This window comes from Neomonachus schauinslandi, chromosome 7, assembly GCF_002201575.2.
Source record: "Neomonachus schauinslandi chromosome 7, ASM220157v2, whole genome shotgun sequence".
Lineage (NCBI taxonomy): Eukaryota > Metazoa > Chordata > Mammalia > Carnivora > Phocidae > Neomonachus > Neomonachus schauinslandi.
Window position 1 is genome coordinate 121,918,241 of NC_058409.1, and position 16,760 is coordinate 121,935,000.

The 16,760-nt window shown below is 36.2% G+C and overlaps 1 protein-coding gene across 2 annotated transcripts in view; it reads left to right on the top strand.

Moving 5' to 3' along the window:
• Window positions 1–3,696: 3,696 nt before the first annotated feature.
• CPLANE1 (ciliogenesis and planar polarity effector 1) overlaps window positions 3,697–16,760 on the top strand; it is a 133,068-nt gene continuing 120,004 nt past the window's right edge. For both annotated transcript variants that reach the window (XM_044916948.1, XM_044916949.1), the window contains exons 1-8: window positions 3,697–3,828; window positions 6,908–7,043; window positions 7,158–7,277; window positions 7,713–7,945; window positions 11,090–11,196; window positions 12,619–12,775; window positions 13,389–13,492; window positions 15,124–15,306. In XM_044916948.1, the coding sequence (XP_044772883.1) occupies window positions 3,748–3,828; window positions 6,908–7,043; window positions 7,158–7,277; window positions 7,713–7,945; window positions 11,090–11,196; window positions 12,619–12,775; window positions 13,389–13,492; window positions 15,124–15,306 (1,121 nt within the window). In that variant the 5' untranslated portion in view covers window positions 3,697–3,747. The remainder of the gene's footprint in view (window positions 3,829–6,907; window positions 7,044–7,157; window positions 7,278–7,712; window positions 7,946–11,089; window positions 11,197–12,618; window positions 12,776–13,388; window positions 13,493–15,123; window positions 15,307–16,760) is intronic.

Below are 16,760 nucleotides of genomic sequence, written 5' to 3' on the forward strand. Positions count from 1 at the left end.
ATTGACCAGCGCTGAAATCAAGAGTCAGACGTTTGGGGCGCCTGGGTGGCTTAGTCGGTTAAGTGCCTAACTCTTGATTTCGGCTCAGGTCATGATCCCAGGGTCCTGGGATCGAGCCCTGCATTGGGCTCCCTGCTCAGCGAAAGCCTCCTTCTCCCTCTCCCACTCCTGCTTGTGTTCCCTCTCTTGCTGTGTCTTTCTCTGTCAAATAAATAAATAAAATCTTAAAAAAAAAAAAATAGTCAGATGTTTAACTGACTGAGCCACCCAGGTGCCCCTCTCCCCCTTCCCTTTAAAATACCATTTGTTTGTTGAAGAAACTGTATCATTTATCCTATAACATTTTTTACATTCTGAATTTGGTTGATTTTATTCTCCTTTGTGTATTCAGTATGTTCCTTTATTTTCTTTACTTCTTGTCAATCGGTGTTTAGAGTCAGATACAGATTAAGGTTCAGTTTTAAATTTTTTATCTTTTTAAGAATATTCCAGTCGTGCCTTTGTGTCTGCCTTTGGCTCAGGTCGTGATCTTGGGGTCCTAGGATTGAGGGGAATTAGTGGGGAGTCTACTTCTCCCTCTCTTTCTACCCCTCCCCACCCACTGCTCATGCACACTCTCTTTCAAATCAAATCTTAAAAAAAAAGAATATTTCATAGATAGTTCTGTGTACTTCCCATCTACATAGCAACATATCAGGAGGAATATAATGTCTTTTTCTCATAGTTAGTAATTTTAAGATTGTAGGCCATGTCAGTACATCTAATAAAGTTCTCCATCTACTTTCACCTAATAGTCTTAGCAACCACTGACACTGTTGACTAGATCTGTTATTTCATTAGGAACTGCAAATGATGCTTTTCTAATGAAATCATTCCTCTTGCATTTGGCTAGCTTTTCTTTAAAAAGATTTAATTAATTAATTAATTTATTTATTTATTTAAGATTTTATTTATTTACTTGACAGAGAGAGAGCACAAGTAGGCAGAACGGCAGGCAGAGGGAGAGGGAGAAGCAGGCTTCCTGCTGAGCTGGGAGCCAGACGTGGGGCTCGATCCCAGAACCCTGGGATCATGACCCAAGCCGAAGGCAGCCGCTTAACCGACTGAGCCACCCAGGCACCCCTATTTATTTATTTTAGAGAGAGTGTGTGTGCACAAGCGGGGGAGGAGCAGAGATGGGGAGGAAGAGACTCGAAAGCAGGCTCCCTGCTGAGTGCAGAGCCCCAAATCGGGGCTCCATCCCATGACCCTGAGATCATGACCTAAGCCGAAATCAAGAGTTAGGCGCTTAACCAACTGAGCCACCCAGGCACCTCTGGTTAGCTCTTTTTAAAGAATTTCTTGGGCACCTGGGTGGCTCAGTTGGTTAAGCAACTGCCTTCGGCTCAGGTCATGATCCTGGTGTCCCAGGATCGAGTCCTGCATCGGGCTCCCTGCTCAGCAGGGAGTCTGCTTCTCCCTCTGACCCTCCCCCCTCTCATGTGCTCTCTCTCTCTCTCAAATAAATAAAATCTTTAAAAAAAAAATTTCTTTTTATTTATAATTTTATTTATATTTAAAGTTTATAAAAATGGTGTGTCAGGAACTCGTCATTTAGATTATTAGGGTTCTAAGCAATTGTTTTTTTTTTTTTTTTTTTTTAAAAATTTTTTTTTTATTTATTCATGAGAGACAGAGAGAGAGAGAGAGGCAGAGGGAGAAGCAGGCTCCCAAAGAGCAGGGAGCCCGATGCGGGACTCGATCCCAGGACCCTGAGACCATGACCCGAGCCGAAGGCAGACGCCCAACCATCTGAGCCACCCAGGCGCCCGGGTTCTAAGCAATTGAAAAACAATGTTACAGTATAAAATATGAGGATGGCTAGCATCTTAATAGGTCCTCTTTGCTATACTTGAATAGTTTTTTTTTTAAGCTTATTTTATAAAAAAACTCAGCTACTTTCTTTTTAAAGATGACATTAATGATACCAAATAAATTCAACTTTTTTGGATTTCATAAACTAGAATTAGGAATATAGAATTTTTAAAAAAGGAAAGAATAAGGCTATGATTGAATATAGGCCAATGGCCAAATTACATATGATTTCTCAATTTTTTTTTTTTAAGATTTTATTTATTTATTTGACAGAGAGAGACACAGCGAGAGTGGGAACACAAGCAGGGGGAGTGGGAGAGGGAGAAGCAGGCTTCCCGTGGAGCAGAGAGCCTGATGTGGGACTCGATCCCAGGACCCTGGGATCATGACCTGAGCCGAAGGCAGACGCTTAACGACTGAGCCACCCAGGTGCCCCATGATTTCTCAATTTTAAAAATTAAGAAAATTAATTTGGAACAGTCAGAAACTTATAGGAAAATTGCATATATAGTACAAGGAACTATTTTTCATGAATCATTTGAGAGTGAGTGACAAACTGATGTTCTCTTACCTCTGAGTATTTTATTTTATTTTATTTTATTATTTTTTAAAGATTTTATTTATTTGAGAGATAGAATGAGAGAGAGAGAGAGAGAGAGAGCGCACATGAGAGGGGGGAGGGTCAGAGGGAGAAGCAGACTCCCCGCCGAGCAGGGAGCCCGATGCAGGACTCGATCCCGGGACTCCAAGATCATGACCTGAGCTGAAGGCAGTCGCTCAACCAACTGAGCCACCCAGGCGCCCCACCTCTGAATATTTTAGTGTGTATTTTCTGCAAACAAGGAAATTACCTACATATGTGGAAGACACCCATCAAAATCAGAAAATTAACATTCATACATTATAACCATATCATCCTTAGTTTCTATTCAAGTTTTTCCAGTTGCCAATATTGTCCTTTATCATGAAAAGATAAAATTTACAATTACTCATTGCAACTCAGTTATCAGGTTTTCCACTTGACCAGTTTCTTGATCTTTTTCCCAACTTCCATAACCTTGAAACTTTTGAAGATTTCAGATCAGTTATTTTGTAGGATGTCCCTCAATTTGGGTTTGCCTGATACATCCTTGTGATTAGATTCAGGTTATGTATCTTTAGTTCATGTGTGACAGAGACTTTTTCTCATTTTATGTATTAGGTGACCTATGATCTCCAGTTGTCCCATTTCTGATAATTTTCATTTTGATCACTGGATTACATGGAGTCTGCCTGGCTTCTTCATTATAAATTTCTCTTTTCTTTTTTGCAATTAATGAGTACTTTATAGTGTATTTTTATACTTTGAAACAATGTAAATATACCATTTTTAATAAAATGTTCAATTGATTAGTTTACTTATTATATGGATTCATGGTTTCCTCTTTTTAAGGTAAGATATTGAGAATGCATTTAGTATCTCATACCTCATAGTTTTCAATGAGAGAGGTGTGAAAGTCACAGTATAAAAAGAGCATGTGGGATGGGAGATACTGTTGTGGCCATCTTTGGGTAATACAACCTATGGCACTGAGAAAAGCATAGAAACTTTATCGTCAAGATCTTTTCCTAGTTTATTTTTATTTTAATTTTATTTTTATCTTTATGGTCTGAGAAAAAAACTTGTGAAAAAGCAAATACATTTTGCCTAACTGAGATACAAGATACTAAATGCATTCTCAATATCTTACCTTAAAAGAAGAGTTAAATTGAGCTGATGAAAAAGTAATTTACTTTGTGAAAATTCTAAATTAGGATGCTTAGTAAATCTTATGGGCTATTTATTATTATTATTTTTTTTACAGCATTTGGTGGACTGTTTTTACTTAATTGGTCATTGTTACCTTAACAAGCATGGAGATAAGATTAGAAGTTTTAACATCAACAAGTATCAAGCAGAAAAAGCCTTGGCCACGAGTCTCCTGGTTGGGACAGGTAGGTTTTTCTTTCTTCATACAATACCAGCTGTAATAATGTGTTAAATGTATACTTTGCCTCTAAGCTAGAATGTTCTGTGGTCTTAAACCACCATCTTTAGAAGGATCACGTGCTCACAGAACAGGATTTTTGTGTTTGTTTTTGTTTTTTTATGGGAGCAAGTTAGCTTTTCCAGAAAGTTAAATGGTCTAAAAGAAGTATTTTACTTTGAAAAAATTTTTTTGTCTTATCATGTTTAAGTTTGAGATGGCATATATCAAGGGGAGGTTTTTTTTTTAGGATTTTATTTATTAATTTGAGAGAAAGAAAGAACATGAGCAGGGGGAGGGAGAGGGAGAAGCAAGCAGCCTCCCTGCTGAGCATGGAGCATGATGTGGGGCCCCATCCCAGGATCTCGATATCATGACCTGAGCCAAAGTCTGATGCTTAACTGACTAAGCCACCCAGTTGCCCTCAAAGGGAGTTTTATAATGAAAAATTTTAATTTAAATATAATTAACATAACAATATTATACTAGTTTGAGGTGTATAACATCATCTACAATTCTGTGCATTACTCAGTGCTCCTCACAATAAGTATAGTTGCCATCTGTCACCAGACAACACTATTACAATGTTACTGAGTATATACCCTGTACTGTACTTTTCATCTATGTAACTTATTTATTTATGACTGGAACTCTATACCTCTTAATCTCCTTCAAGGATTTTGCCCATCTCCCCACTCATCTCCCCTCTGGCAACCTCCAGTTTGTGCTCTCTCTCTCTCTGACAAATAAATAAACAAATAAAATCTTAAAAAAAAATCCAGTAGTGGAATTAGTGGATCATATGGTATTTCTATTTTTAATTTTTTGAGGAAACTCCATACTGTTTTCCACAGTGGCTGCACCAATTTAAATTCCCACCAACAGTGCACAAGAGTCCTTTTTTCCTTCACATCCTTGCCAAACACTTGTTATGTCTGGTTTGTTTGTTTAAAAGATTTTATTTGTAAGTAATCTCTATACCCAACATAGGGCTCAAACTCACAACCTGAGACCAAGAGTCTCATGCTCCACTGACTGAGCCAGCCAGGTGCCCCTTTTGTCTTTTTTTTTTCTTTAAAGATTTTATGTATTTATTAGAGTGAGAACATGAGCAGGGAGGGGGGCAGAGGGAGAGCCAGAGAATTTCAAGCAGATTCCCCGCTGAGCATAGCCCAATGCGGGGCTAGAACTCGATATCATGACCTGAGCCAAAACCAAGAGTCCGATGCTTAACTGAGCCACCCAGGCACCCCTCTGCTTGTCTTTTTGATTCTAGTCATTCTGACAGGTTCTAGGTGATATATCTCAGTGTGGTTTTGATTTGCACTTCCCTGATGATTAGTGATATTGAGCATCTTTTTATGTATCTGTTGGCCATCTGTATGTCTTTTGTAGAAAAATGTCTATTCAGGTCCTCTGCCCATTTTTAATTGGATTATTTGGGTTTTTTTGGTGTATAGTTATATAATTTCTTTGTATACTTTGGATTTTATCCCTTACCAGACATATCATTTGCAAATGTCTTCTCCCATTCAGCAGATTGCCTTTTTGTTTTGTTGATGATTCCCTCCTGCATGGTGCAAAAGCTTTTTATTTTTGTATAACCAGAAGGGAATATTTAATCTTCTGAACCTTTCCTTACTGGAACAGTCAGTGGAGTGTTTCCTCCCATTGTGATTTTCATGAGTATTCAATAAAAGTGCCCCTTAGAACTTAGAATAAAGATGGGCCAAAATATACCAGCAATCCAGGAATACCATTCACAATATATGGGATAGATTCCTCACCTTAGGGAAAGTTGGCAAACCTATAAAATCCTCTTAGAATATGTAATAATTATGAAAATTTAAAAATTTGCTCTTTAGAGTCATTTCCTATAAGAAATTGCATTTTTAACTTCCTCTAGAACAGTGTCTCTTGAACTTTGCAGTGGTTCAGAATCATCTGGTGATGCCCAACCCAGGGCTTGAACTCACAACCCTGAGATCAAGACCTGAGCTGAGATTGAGTCAGATACTTAACCGACTGAGCCACCAGGCACCCCTTTACCTGGTGATGTTTTTATTTATTTAAAAGATTTTATTTATTTATTTGAGAGAGAGAGCACATGAGAGGGGGCAGGGTCAGAGCAGGGAGCCTGATGCCGGACTCAATCCAGGGACTCCAGGATCATGACCTGAGCCGAAGGCAGTCGCTTAACCAGCTGAGCCACCCAAGCGCCCTGGTGATGTTTTTAAAACAAGTGTTGGGCCCCACTCCCGGAGTTTCTGATTGAGTAGTTCTGGGTGGAGAGTGTGCATTTCTAACAGGGTCTCAGGTGTTGCTTATAGTGTTGGTTAGGTGGTACTTTGAAAACCACTGCCCTAAAATATATGAAAACAAGGTTCATTCAAAACAGCATGCTTTTTCTAGATAATAAAAAATGATCAGAACCTGGGTTTTATAAATTTCAGAAGCCATATCTGTTTTAATCTAGGTAAATAATTTAAAAACTTGCCCATACTACTGTTCAAATTGATGAAATTAAACAACACATAACTCAGTTTTGGCTAGCAGAATTAGAAGACACTCCTATAATTTTATTTATTTATTTATTTAAAAGATTTTATTTATTTGACAGAGAGAGACAAAGCGAGAGAAGGAACACAAGCAGGGGCAGTGGGAGAGGGAAAAGCAGGCTTCCCGCGGAGCAGGGAGCCTGATGCGGGGCTCGATCCCAGGACCCTGGGATCATGACTTGAGCCAAAGGCAGACGGTTAATGACTGAGCCACCCAGGTGCCCCAACACTCCTATAATTTTAAAGGTCAAAAAGATCTAGATGCAACCATTAGATTATTCTACCTAGTAATTCTATTAAGAAGTATTTTAAGATAGAATGAAAAAAATCTCCAGGTTACCTAATCAACCTTATTGTTCATTTTATTATTTGTGGTACAAGTATATAATCTTTCTTGAATGTCACTTTATTTTCCTTTCTGGGATTATTTAGCTTAGAGGTTGAATTAACTTCTGGAACCTCTTAAGTCTCACATGTTTCTTCTCTTAGGAAAATGAAGCTGTTTTTCTTTTGGATGATAAATTCATAAATGAAATTAATTTGCTGTCAGGAAGAACAAAGAAGAAAATTCCTTGTCTGCAGCCTTTACTGAAGGATGTTATTGTCCTAACAACATCCAGTAATGGTTAAGTAGTACTGATATTTTCAAAAGGCTAGATTAATTGTGTTTGTTCATAATTTGGGGTAATACCAAGGGAAATATTAGATTATAAGTATTGTATTTCCTTTTTGGAAACAGATGCCTGGCTGGCTGGGGTACTCACTACAGGGGAGCTTTTTCTTTGGAACAAAGATCAAGATTGCTTGAAAACTATACAGACAACTGAAGAGCCTAAGAAAATGATTCAAGTTGCAGTAGGTAGGAGTTTTTTATTTACTTAAATTGGTTTACTTGGTAAATAGAAGGAAAAGAAGATGAAACATTTTCCTATTCCTATTTTAAAAACACATCTCTGTATGTGTGCATATATATATCTGTATAGATAGAGAATATATACATATATATGTTTTCTTATATATGTATGAATTTTTTTGGTGGTGTTCATTTGTGATACTTAGATTCATCTTGAAGAAAAGTCTGGCCTATCATATCTGATAACAATGGCTTCCTAATATCACGTAACAAATACATGATAAATGTTACTATTATTTGTATTTTTAATTTATTAGTTGTGCCTTAGTTTTATCCTGAGTGGACGCATCATTTAGGTTTCTTATTGTCAGAATAGATAAATTATGTACTTTCTGGGAAGAATTCAGACTTCAGAAGTTTAATTTTTTTTTTTTTTTTAAGCAAGCTCCTTGAGACTGTACTTGTATGTATCTGGAAATGGGAAAAGAGTTCTGCTTATAACTCCTTCTGGATGCATATTTCTTTGGGAATATTTGGAATTCAAGAATATCTTCTCTTCTAAAAGCCCTTCATTGGTAGGCCAGTGGTCCCAGATCATATCTGAAGAAGCAGTTCATTTGCCTTCTAATGAAGATAAAGAAGCCGTAGTGCATGCTGTTTTTATAAAAAACGAGGTAAAATCCAAATCAGACAGGGTGTTATAGAAGTTGAGATCTCAGACTCTAAGAACAGACACTATTTGTGAAGCTATTGAGCAGAGTGTGTAAAGCACTGTTCTGTATCTTTAGTCATCATTAATTGTCATGGTAAATATGAAATTATTGTGGAAAAAATATTTTTACATTTTTTGGTCATATTTTTTAAAATGCTTATTAAAAATGGTTTGAACTCCACCAAAGAAACTACTAGAACCAACAAATGAATTCAGTAAAGTCATAGGATACGAGATGAATATATAGAAATCTCTTGCATTTCTCTACACTAGTAATGATGTAGCAGAAAGAGAAATTAGGAGAACAATTTCATTTATAATTGCACCAAAAAGAATAAAATACCTAGGAATAAACTTAACCAAGGAGGTGAAAGATCTGTACTCCAAAAACTATAAAACACTGATTAAAGAAATTGAAGATAACACAAACAAATGGAAAGATATTCCATGCTCATGATTGGAAGAATGAGTATTGTTAAAATGTCCATACTACCCAAAGTAGTCTACAGATTTAATGCAATCCCTATCAAAATACCAACATTTTTCAAAGAGAACAAATAACCCCACAATTTGTATAGAACCACAAAAGACAGCCAAAGTGATCTTGGAAAAGAAGAACAAAGCTGTAGGTAATCAAAACAGTATGGTACTGGCACAAAAATAGACACATAGCTCAAGGAACAGAATAGAGAATCCAGAAATCAACCCATGTATACATGGCCAATTAGTTTATGAGGAAGGAGGCAAGAATATATAGTGGGGAAAAGACAGTCTCTTCAACAAATGGTGTTGAGAAAACTGGACCATTTTCTTACACCACAAAAAAATAAACTCAAAATGGATTAAAGACCTAAAGTGAGACCTGAAACGATAAAATTCCTAGAAGAAAGCGTAGGCAGTAATTTCTTTGACAACAGCTTTAGAAACATATTCCTAGATACATCTCCTCTGGCAAAGGAAACAAAAGCAGAGTTAAACTATTGGGAGTACACAAAAATAAAAAGCTGTTGCACAGGGAAGGAGGAAGCCATCAACAAAACAAAAAGGTAACTTGTTGAACTGGAGAAGATATTTGCAAATATTTCTGTTGAGTTAATATCCAAAGTATACAAAGAACTTACACAACTCAACACCAAAAACCCACAAATAATCCAATTAAAAAATGGGCAGAGGACTTGAATAGACATTTCTCTACAGAAGACATACAGATGGCCTCAGTTACATGAAAAGATGCTCAACATCACTAATCATCAGGGAAGTGCAAACCAAAACTACACTGAGATACATCACCTAACACCTGTCAGAATGACTAGTCTCAAAAGGCAAGAAATAACACGTGTTTGACAAGGATGTGGAGAAAAGAACCCTTGTGCACTGTTGGGAATATAAATTGGTGCAGCCACTGTGGAAAACAGTATGGAGTTTCCTCAAAAAACTAAAAATAGAAATACCATATGATCCACTAATTCCACAACTGGATATTTACCCAAAGAAAACAAAAACACTAATTCGAAAAGACATATGCACCTCTATGTTTATTGCAGCATTATTTACAGTAGCCAAACTATGGAAGCAACCCAGTGTCCATCAATAGGTGAATGGATAAAGAAGATGTGGTATATATATAAAATGGAATATTACTCAGTGATAAAAAAGAATGAGATCTTGCCATTTGTAATGACATAGATGGACGTAGAGGGTATAATGCCAAGTGAAATAAGTCAGTCAGAGGACAAATACCCATGACTTCACTTACATGTTGAATCTAAAAATCAAAATGAACCACTACCACCACCAACAACAAAATAAACATTCTTTTTTTTTTTTTTTTAAAGATTTTATTTATTTATTTGACAGAGAGAGGCACAGCGAGAGAGGGAACACAAGCAGGGGGAGTGGGAGAGGGAGAAGCAGGCTTCCTGCCGAGCAGGGAGCCCGATGTGGGGCTCGATCCCAGGACCCTGGGATCATGACCTGAGCCGAAGGCAGACGCTTAACGACTGAGCCACCCAGGCACCCCACAAAATAAACAGATTCTTAAATACAGAGAACAAACTAGTGGTTACCAGAGGAGAGGTGGGTGAGAGGTGGGTGAGGGATGGGTGAAATAGGTAAAGGGTATTAAGAGCACAGTTGTCTTGATGAACACTGAGAAGTGTGTAGAATTGTTGAATCATTATATTGTGGCTAATATAATACTGTTAATTATACTTAAATTAAAAAATGGTTTAATTTAGAGCTTCCTTTTTCTTTCCCTAGTTTCACTTTTCCCTAGTTTTAAGTTTTTATTTACTTTTATTTATTTTTTTTGAGTATAGTTGACACAGTGTTACATTAGTTACAGGTATACAACATGGCGATTCAACAACTCTTTATGTTATGCTGTGCTTACCACAAGTATGGTCACCATCTGTCACTATGCAAAACTATTACAGTACCATTGATTATATACTGTATGCTCTACCTTTTATTCCCATGACTTGTTACATAACTAGAAACCTGTACCTACCACTCCTCTTCACCCATTTTGCCCATCCCCCACCCCTCTGGCAACCAGCAGTTTGTTCCCTAGGACTGATTCTGTACTTTTCCTTAGTTTCAAAATATAACTAGTTTAATAATTGAAAAAGCTAGAATTGGTGATACTAAGTAAGATATTTAATTTCCAAGAAAGAACCTATTCATTAGCTAAAAAACATAAATAGCTGCATGCATTCTTTGTACGTATGGACCAACATTTCATTACCCAATCCACTATTGTTAGAAATCGCGTTTTGAAATTTTATTTTCCTCTACCTTCCTCCACCTCTAGGTAGTGCCCTAATTTAAATAATATATAACTATTAAATAAGAGAAAAATACATAAGAATATATAAGAATCTTTCCAGTAATAGTCACAGTAAATAGCATTGTTTTCTTGGGGCATGCCTCTGGCTCAGAAATAAATTACTTACTCTTTTTTTTTAACTATTCTTGAGCCTAACGTTAAGAATAAAAATACAAGCAGGATTTCCATATTTTATTTATGATAAGAAATACATGTTCTATATATCTTGATTTATTTTCAGATGAATTATATACTAAAGTTTATTAAATTTATCTACAGTTATTTGGAGATTGCTGCTTGTGTTCGTTTACTTTTTATTCTGGAGAACGTCTGAAGTTGACATTTCTAGCAATTCGGTGGCATGAAAATGTATTTACACCTATAAGGTAAGGTGAAGATTTCCTTCTTCCTTATTTTTTATCCCTTTTACAGCAATATTTTTACTCCCATAAAAACATAATAAGATTAGTTAAATGAAATGTGAATTTGAACTTACGAGATTTTACAAAGCTGTTCTTCCCATAAATACTTTATTTTGTTTTCATTTTAAATGTTTAGGTTTTTCTTGTTTTTGTTTTGTTTCCTTTCTTGGAAATGAGAACATGTAAAAGGTAAGAAAGGTTGTGGTATAGAGATAGCTATTTCGAAAAATAATTCAATTGAATTTTAAAAGGGACATAATTTGAATTTACTACTGTACCTTTTAAATGCTCAAGTACTATTTATTTATTTATTTATTTATTTTAAAGATTTTATTTATTTATTTGAGAGAGAGAGAATGAGAGAGACAGAGAGCACATGAGAGGGGGGAGGGTCAGAGGGAGAAGCAGGCTCCCTGCTCAGTGGGGAGTCTGCTTCTCCCTCTGCCTGCAGTTCCCCCTGCTTGTGTGTTCTCTCTCTCTCTCAAATAAATAAATCTTTTAAAAAATTTAAAAAATAGTTTTATTTAGGGGTACCTGGCTGCCTCAGTCAGAAGAGCATGCCATTCTTGATCTTGGGGTTGTGAGTTTGAGCCCACGTTGGGGGTAGGGATTACTTAAATAAAATAAATAAATAAAAATAAAATAAACAGTTTTGTTTATTCTAAAAAAACCCAATAATATACAGAGTGCATTGAAAGCATAAAATGCCTGAGTAGGATTTAGTAAAATAGTGTGATTTTTTTTTGCTTATTTTCTTCATTTTCATATGCTAACAGTACTTTATTAAAATATAATTTATATAAAGTAAAATGAAAAAATCTTAAGTGTATAATGAGGTGGATTTTGATAAATATATGTATGTATAACCATGCTCATATCAAATATAGAATATTGCCACTATTTTATTTTATTTTTATTTTATTTTATTTTTAATTTTTTTGTATGGAAGCTTCACGCCCAGCATGGAGCCCAATGTGTGGCTTGAACTTAAAACCCAAGAGTCGCAGGGTCTACCACCTGAGCCAGACAGGCACCCCAGAACATTGCCACTATTTTAAAAATCCTTTCTTTTCTACCTATTTAATTTCTGTAAAAATGTTTATAATAATGTAGAAATATGTGTCACCTGAACCTTTCGTCAAAGCAGATGTATTTGGGGTTGACATGGAACATGCCATTACTAACAAAATGCTGACATTGAACTTGTTTAACTGGCAACTGCTCTTTTGTGCCTTGGATGAAACTTCTGAACAGTTGCTACAAGGCCCCCTAATATTTGTGCACATATAGGAATTTAGTTGGACTCTTAAGTTTTTTGTGATGAACTAAATATTAATTTAAAAGTTACCATATTTCCTATTTTCAATTATTTCATTACTTTCTTAGATCATTGCCATACCATGTTCATTGGGCACAACAAAACTGCCTTCTGTGCAGTCTGGTTCCTAAATGTGCATCAGTAAAGTCAAGAGGAGCTCTACTTTCTGCCTTTTCAAGAGATGGTGTTACCCTGGCAGTAACTCTTAATCAGAAAGACCCAAAGGTCAGTAAATGTAATCTGTTTTGGAAGTAACCTATAAAAGAGTTTAGTCCAGTTTGGAGTTCCTTGTTTTTTAATAACTATTTTATGTTTTTTAAATTGGTGTTTTCTTTTTTTTTTTTTTTTTTTAAAGATTTTATTTATTCATTCATGAGAGACAGAGAGAGAGAGAGAGGCAGAGGGAGAAGCAGGCTCCCAAGGAGCGGGAAGCCCGATGCGGGACTCGATCCCAGGACCCCGAGATCATGACCTGAGCCGAAGGCAGACGCTTAACCATCTGAGCCACCCAGGCGCCCTAAATTGGTGTTTTCTGATCCAATTTAACATTGTAGATTGGTAAAGTTATTTAAACTAGCTGCTGTAATTTCAAAACTTGACCTTCAGAAGTGAAAAGAGGGTAGCAAAAAGGAACAAAAAAGGGCAAAGTGGTAACTGATGGCCTTAAAATATAGTATAAAAGGGCATGGAGTTTTAGTTTTCAGTATTGTTTTGCCAGTTGGGAAAGACTTCTAGGATAGTTTATTGATATCATAATAGTCTCTAGGTCTCAAGAATTAAAAGTAATGATTAAAATAAAATAATTTAATGGTTTTGTTGTCTTTTTTTTTCTTTTTAGGCAACTCAGGTATTGTTTATAAACACACTGAATTTTGTTACTCTCTGTGGTAGCCTGAGAGGATGTAGTAATAAGAATCCTGTGGTCCCAGCTGCACTTATCAGGTAAGAACACTTATGTTTCTACATATTGTTTTTATTTTCTAATAGTTTAATAAGTTTCAGGCTCTGATAATTCAAAAGGTATCTAAATAAGTATTTAGATAGATAATGCAATTTCCTTTCAGCATTTGTGCTTGATAGATTGTAAAATTGCTTTATGTAAGGAAAATCCTACTTTAAGAAAGGGTCTTGGTAGGGTGGAGGATACATGAACATATTTTCTTTTCTCTTTTATATTTTCCTGTATTAGGAGGAGTGGGGTTACAACTGGGTAGGGAACTATTGAGCTTAATTAGAGACTAAAATGAAAATAACCTGGATTGGGAAAACCATTATGTACTCAGGGAGGTTGAGGTGTTAGCTTTTTAAACAAAGTTGGCATGCTCTGCATGTAGGTTAATAGCAACACAAGTCAACATAAGTCATGATTTTGGATGGCACATGAGCCACTACCAGATTTCCTCTTGGACTTCTTTTTTTTTTTTAAAGATTTTACTTATTTATTTGACAGAGAGAGACCCACAGCGAGAGAGGGAACATAAGCAGGGGGAGTGGGGGAGGGAGAAGCAGGCTTCCTGCGGAGCAGAGAGCCCGATGTGGGGCTCGATCCCAGGACCCTGGGATCATGACCTGAGCCGAAGGCAGACGCTTAACGACTGAGCCACCCAGGCGCCCCCCTCTTGGACTTCTTAATTTCATTTTCTGAACACTTTTCTGTGCTGTTCTCTGAATTTCCAAAGTTTTCAGGTCTATCTGGCCTTGCCTCTTCATTTTCTTTCCCTCTCCAAAAGTTCCTTTCTAAAGGTATTACTCATTCTTACACCTGAAATTTTTTTAAAAGATTTTATTTATTTATTTGACAGAGAGAGAGAGACAGTGAGAGAGGGAACACAAGCAGAGGGAGTGGGAGAGGGAGAAGCAGGCTTCCTGCTGAGCAAGAAGCCCAATGCAGGACTCGATCCCAGGACCCTGGGATCATGACCTGAGCCGAAGACAGATGGTTAACCACTGAGCCACCCAGGTGCCCCTTACACCTGGATTTAATACAACATCATGTCTCAACTATACTTCAATAAAATAAATAAATAAAAATATTATTGGTCTCAGTGCGGTGGTCTGCTTAGAGTGTCTGTCATAATTTACATGAGGAGCTACTTTTTGTCTCCATGAAAGATTAATATTACCAGATAGTTCAGGAGTAGTAAGGATGGCTTTGGGAGGAGGAAGTCTGCTGCTGCATGGAACTCTGGCAAACTGCAGAGACGACAGGCGGGGTATTGACCTTTAAATCTATCAGTGGATTTTAGTTGTAGACACCAATATGATTAAAGTTGTTCTAATTAAAATGTGAGTGACTGAAAAGCTTAACTCTTTTAGGGAATATTTTCATCTTATTTGCTTATGTATCTGTGAATTTCTAATTGCTATGTTGTATGGAGTACATATTTATGAGCAGACATCTTTGTTTCTTACCTTTTTCTGGGAAGTAAAATACACAAAAATGTATGTGGCCGTTGCCTACTATTCATTCTTTTTCCCTTATTTTTGAAATGTTTCACCCTTGCTTGGCCATTTTAAATTGTGAAAGACATTGTAGAGAGTCCTTTCTAAACATACTGTCTTGCTTTTTCTAGGTCCTACTGGGTAGGTGATATCAGCTGGACTCATGATAGTCTTTTTCTGGCTTGTATGTTAAAACGTGGCTCCCTGGTTTTATTGACCTGTCAAGGTGAATTGGTAACATTAATTACATTTGGCTGCTCCATAGAATTTGGGCCAGCAGAATTTATTCCTTTTCACCCACTAATAACATATAGGTGAGACATTTGAATTGTTTTAATTTGTTTACAGGTTTTCTTCTTTGGTATTACTTTACTATGTATTTTTTAAAATAATTTTATCTTTCAAATTGTCTCATTCCTTCTTTGAGTCTGTCATCTCAATATCTGTTTCTTATATATAGTTTTCTTCTATTTCTTTTTGTTGCTTAATCCTGGTGAAAATTTGACATTGTGACTATGTAAGTATAAGTTATTTAAATATTCAATAACACAAACATATATCTTTTATGTAAAAGTTCAAAAAGTATGCTGTGTCTTTTATTGTTTTAAAAGAAGAGCACTTACATAAATTAGTAACTCAAACTTAACTTGGCACATGGATTTATCTTTTTTTTTTCCCCAAAGGGAAAAAAGGAAAAAGTTGTGGGAAATGGATAGAAGACTTTAGAATTTAGCCATATTTTAATTTTTAATTGTGGGTTGGGGTAGCAGTTTGGCTTTGGAGTCAGATTAAAATTCAGATCTTGGTTCTTCTACTTATTAGTTGTGTGACTTTGGGTAAGTTATACTTTAAGCCTCTGTTTCTTTTACTGTGAAATGAAGATGACTCTGTCTCTTAGGGTTGAGGGAATGAAGTGAAATAATAAATAGTAAAAAACTGCTTAGCACACTTCTGACGTAAATATTTGTTGTTATTGATGCTGATATTAGATACGACCTGACATATATACACAGGTATTTACAATACAAAAATACTGGAAAAGTCCTTTGAAATTAATCCATTGCCATTGCCTCACAGAAAGGAAATTGAGGAGGGGTGTGTCCTTGATTATATTTAGCAAAAAAGGATGCTTAATTTTTAGTATTAGAAAATCCTAATTGAGAAATTTGTCACTTCCTGCAGTGAAAGTATTTTTTCCTTATTTTTTATGGTCTAATTCATAATTGACTTGAATTTCCTCATAGTCTTTAAAATTAATTTAGGACCTTTTAAAATGGATTAATTTGGGGGCACTTGGGTGGCTCAGCTGTCTGCCTTCGGCTCAGGTCATGATCCCAGGGTCCTAGGATCAAATCCCACATCGGGCTCCCTGCTCGGCGGGAAGCCTGCTTCTCCCTCTCCCCCCTGCTTGTGTTCCCTCTCTCGTTGTGTCTCTCGCTGTCAAATAAGTAAGATCTTAAAAAAATAAAAAAAATTAAAAAAATTAAATGGATTACTTTTTCTGATTACAAAAGTAATACATATTTATTATTTAAAAAAAACTATAAAATCAAGTTCTGTAAAAATAAATAGTATGGAAAATGAAACACTCTTGTAATCCTATTCCTCCCAAATAACAATTAACATTTTATTTATTTATTTATTTTTTAAAGATTTTATTTATTTATTTGACAGAGAAAGACACAGCGAGAGAGGGAACACAAACGGGGAGTGGGAGAGGGAGAAGCAGACTCCCTGCCGAGCAGGGAGCCCGATGCGGGACTCGATC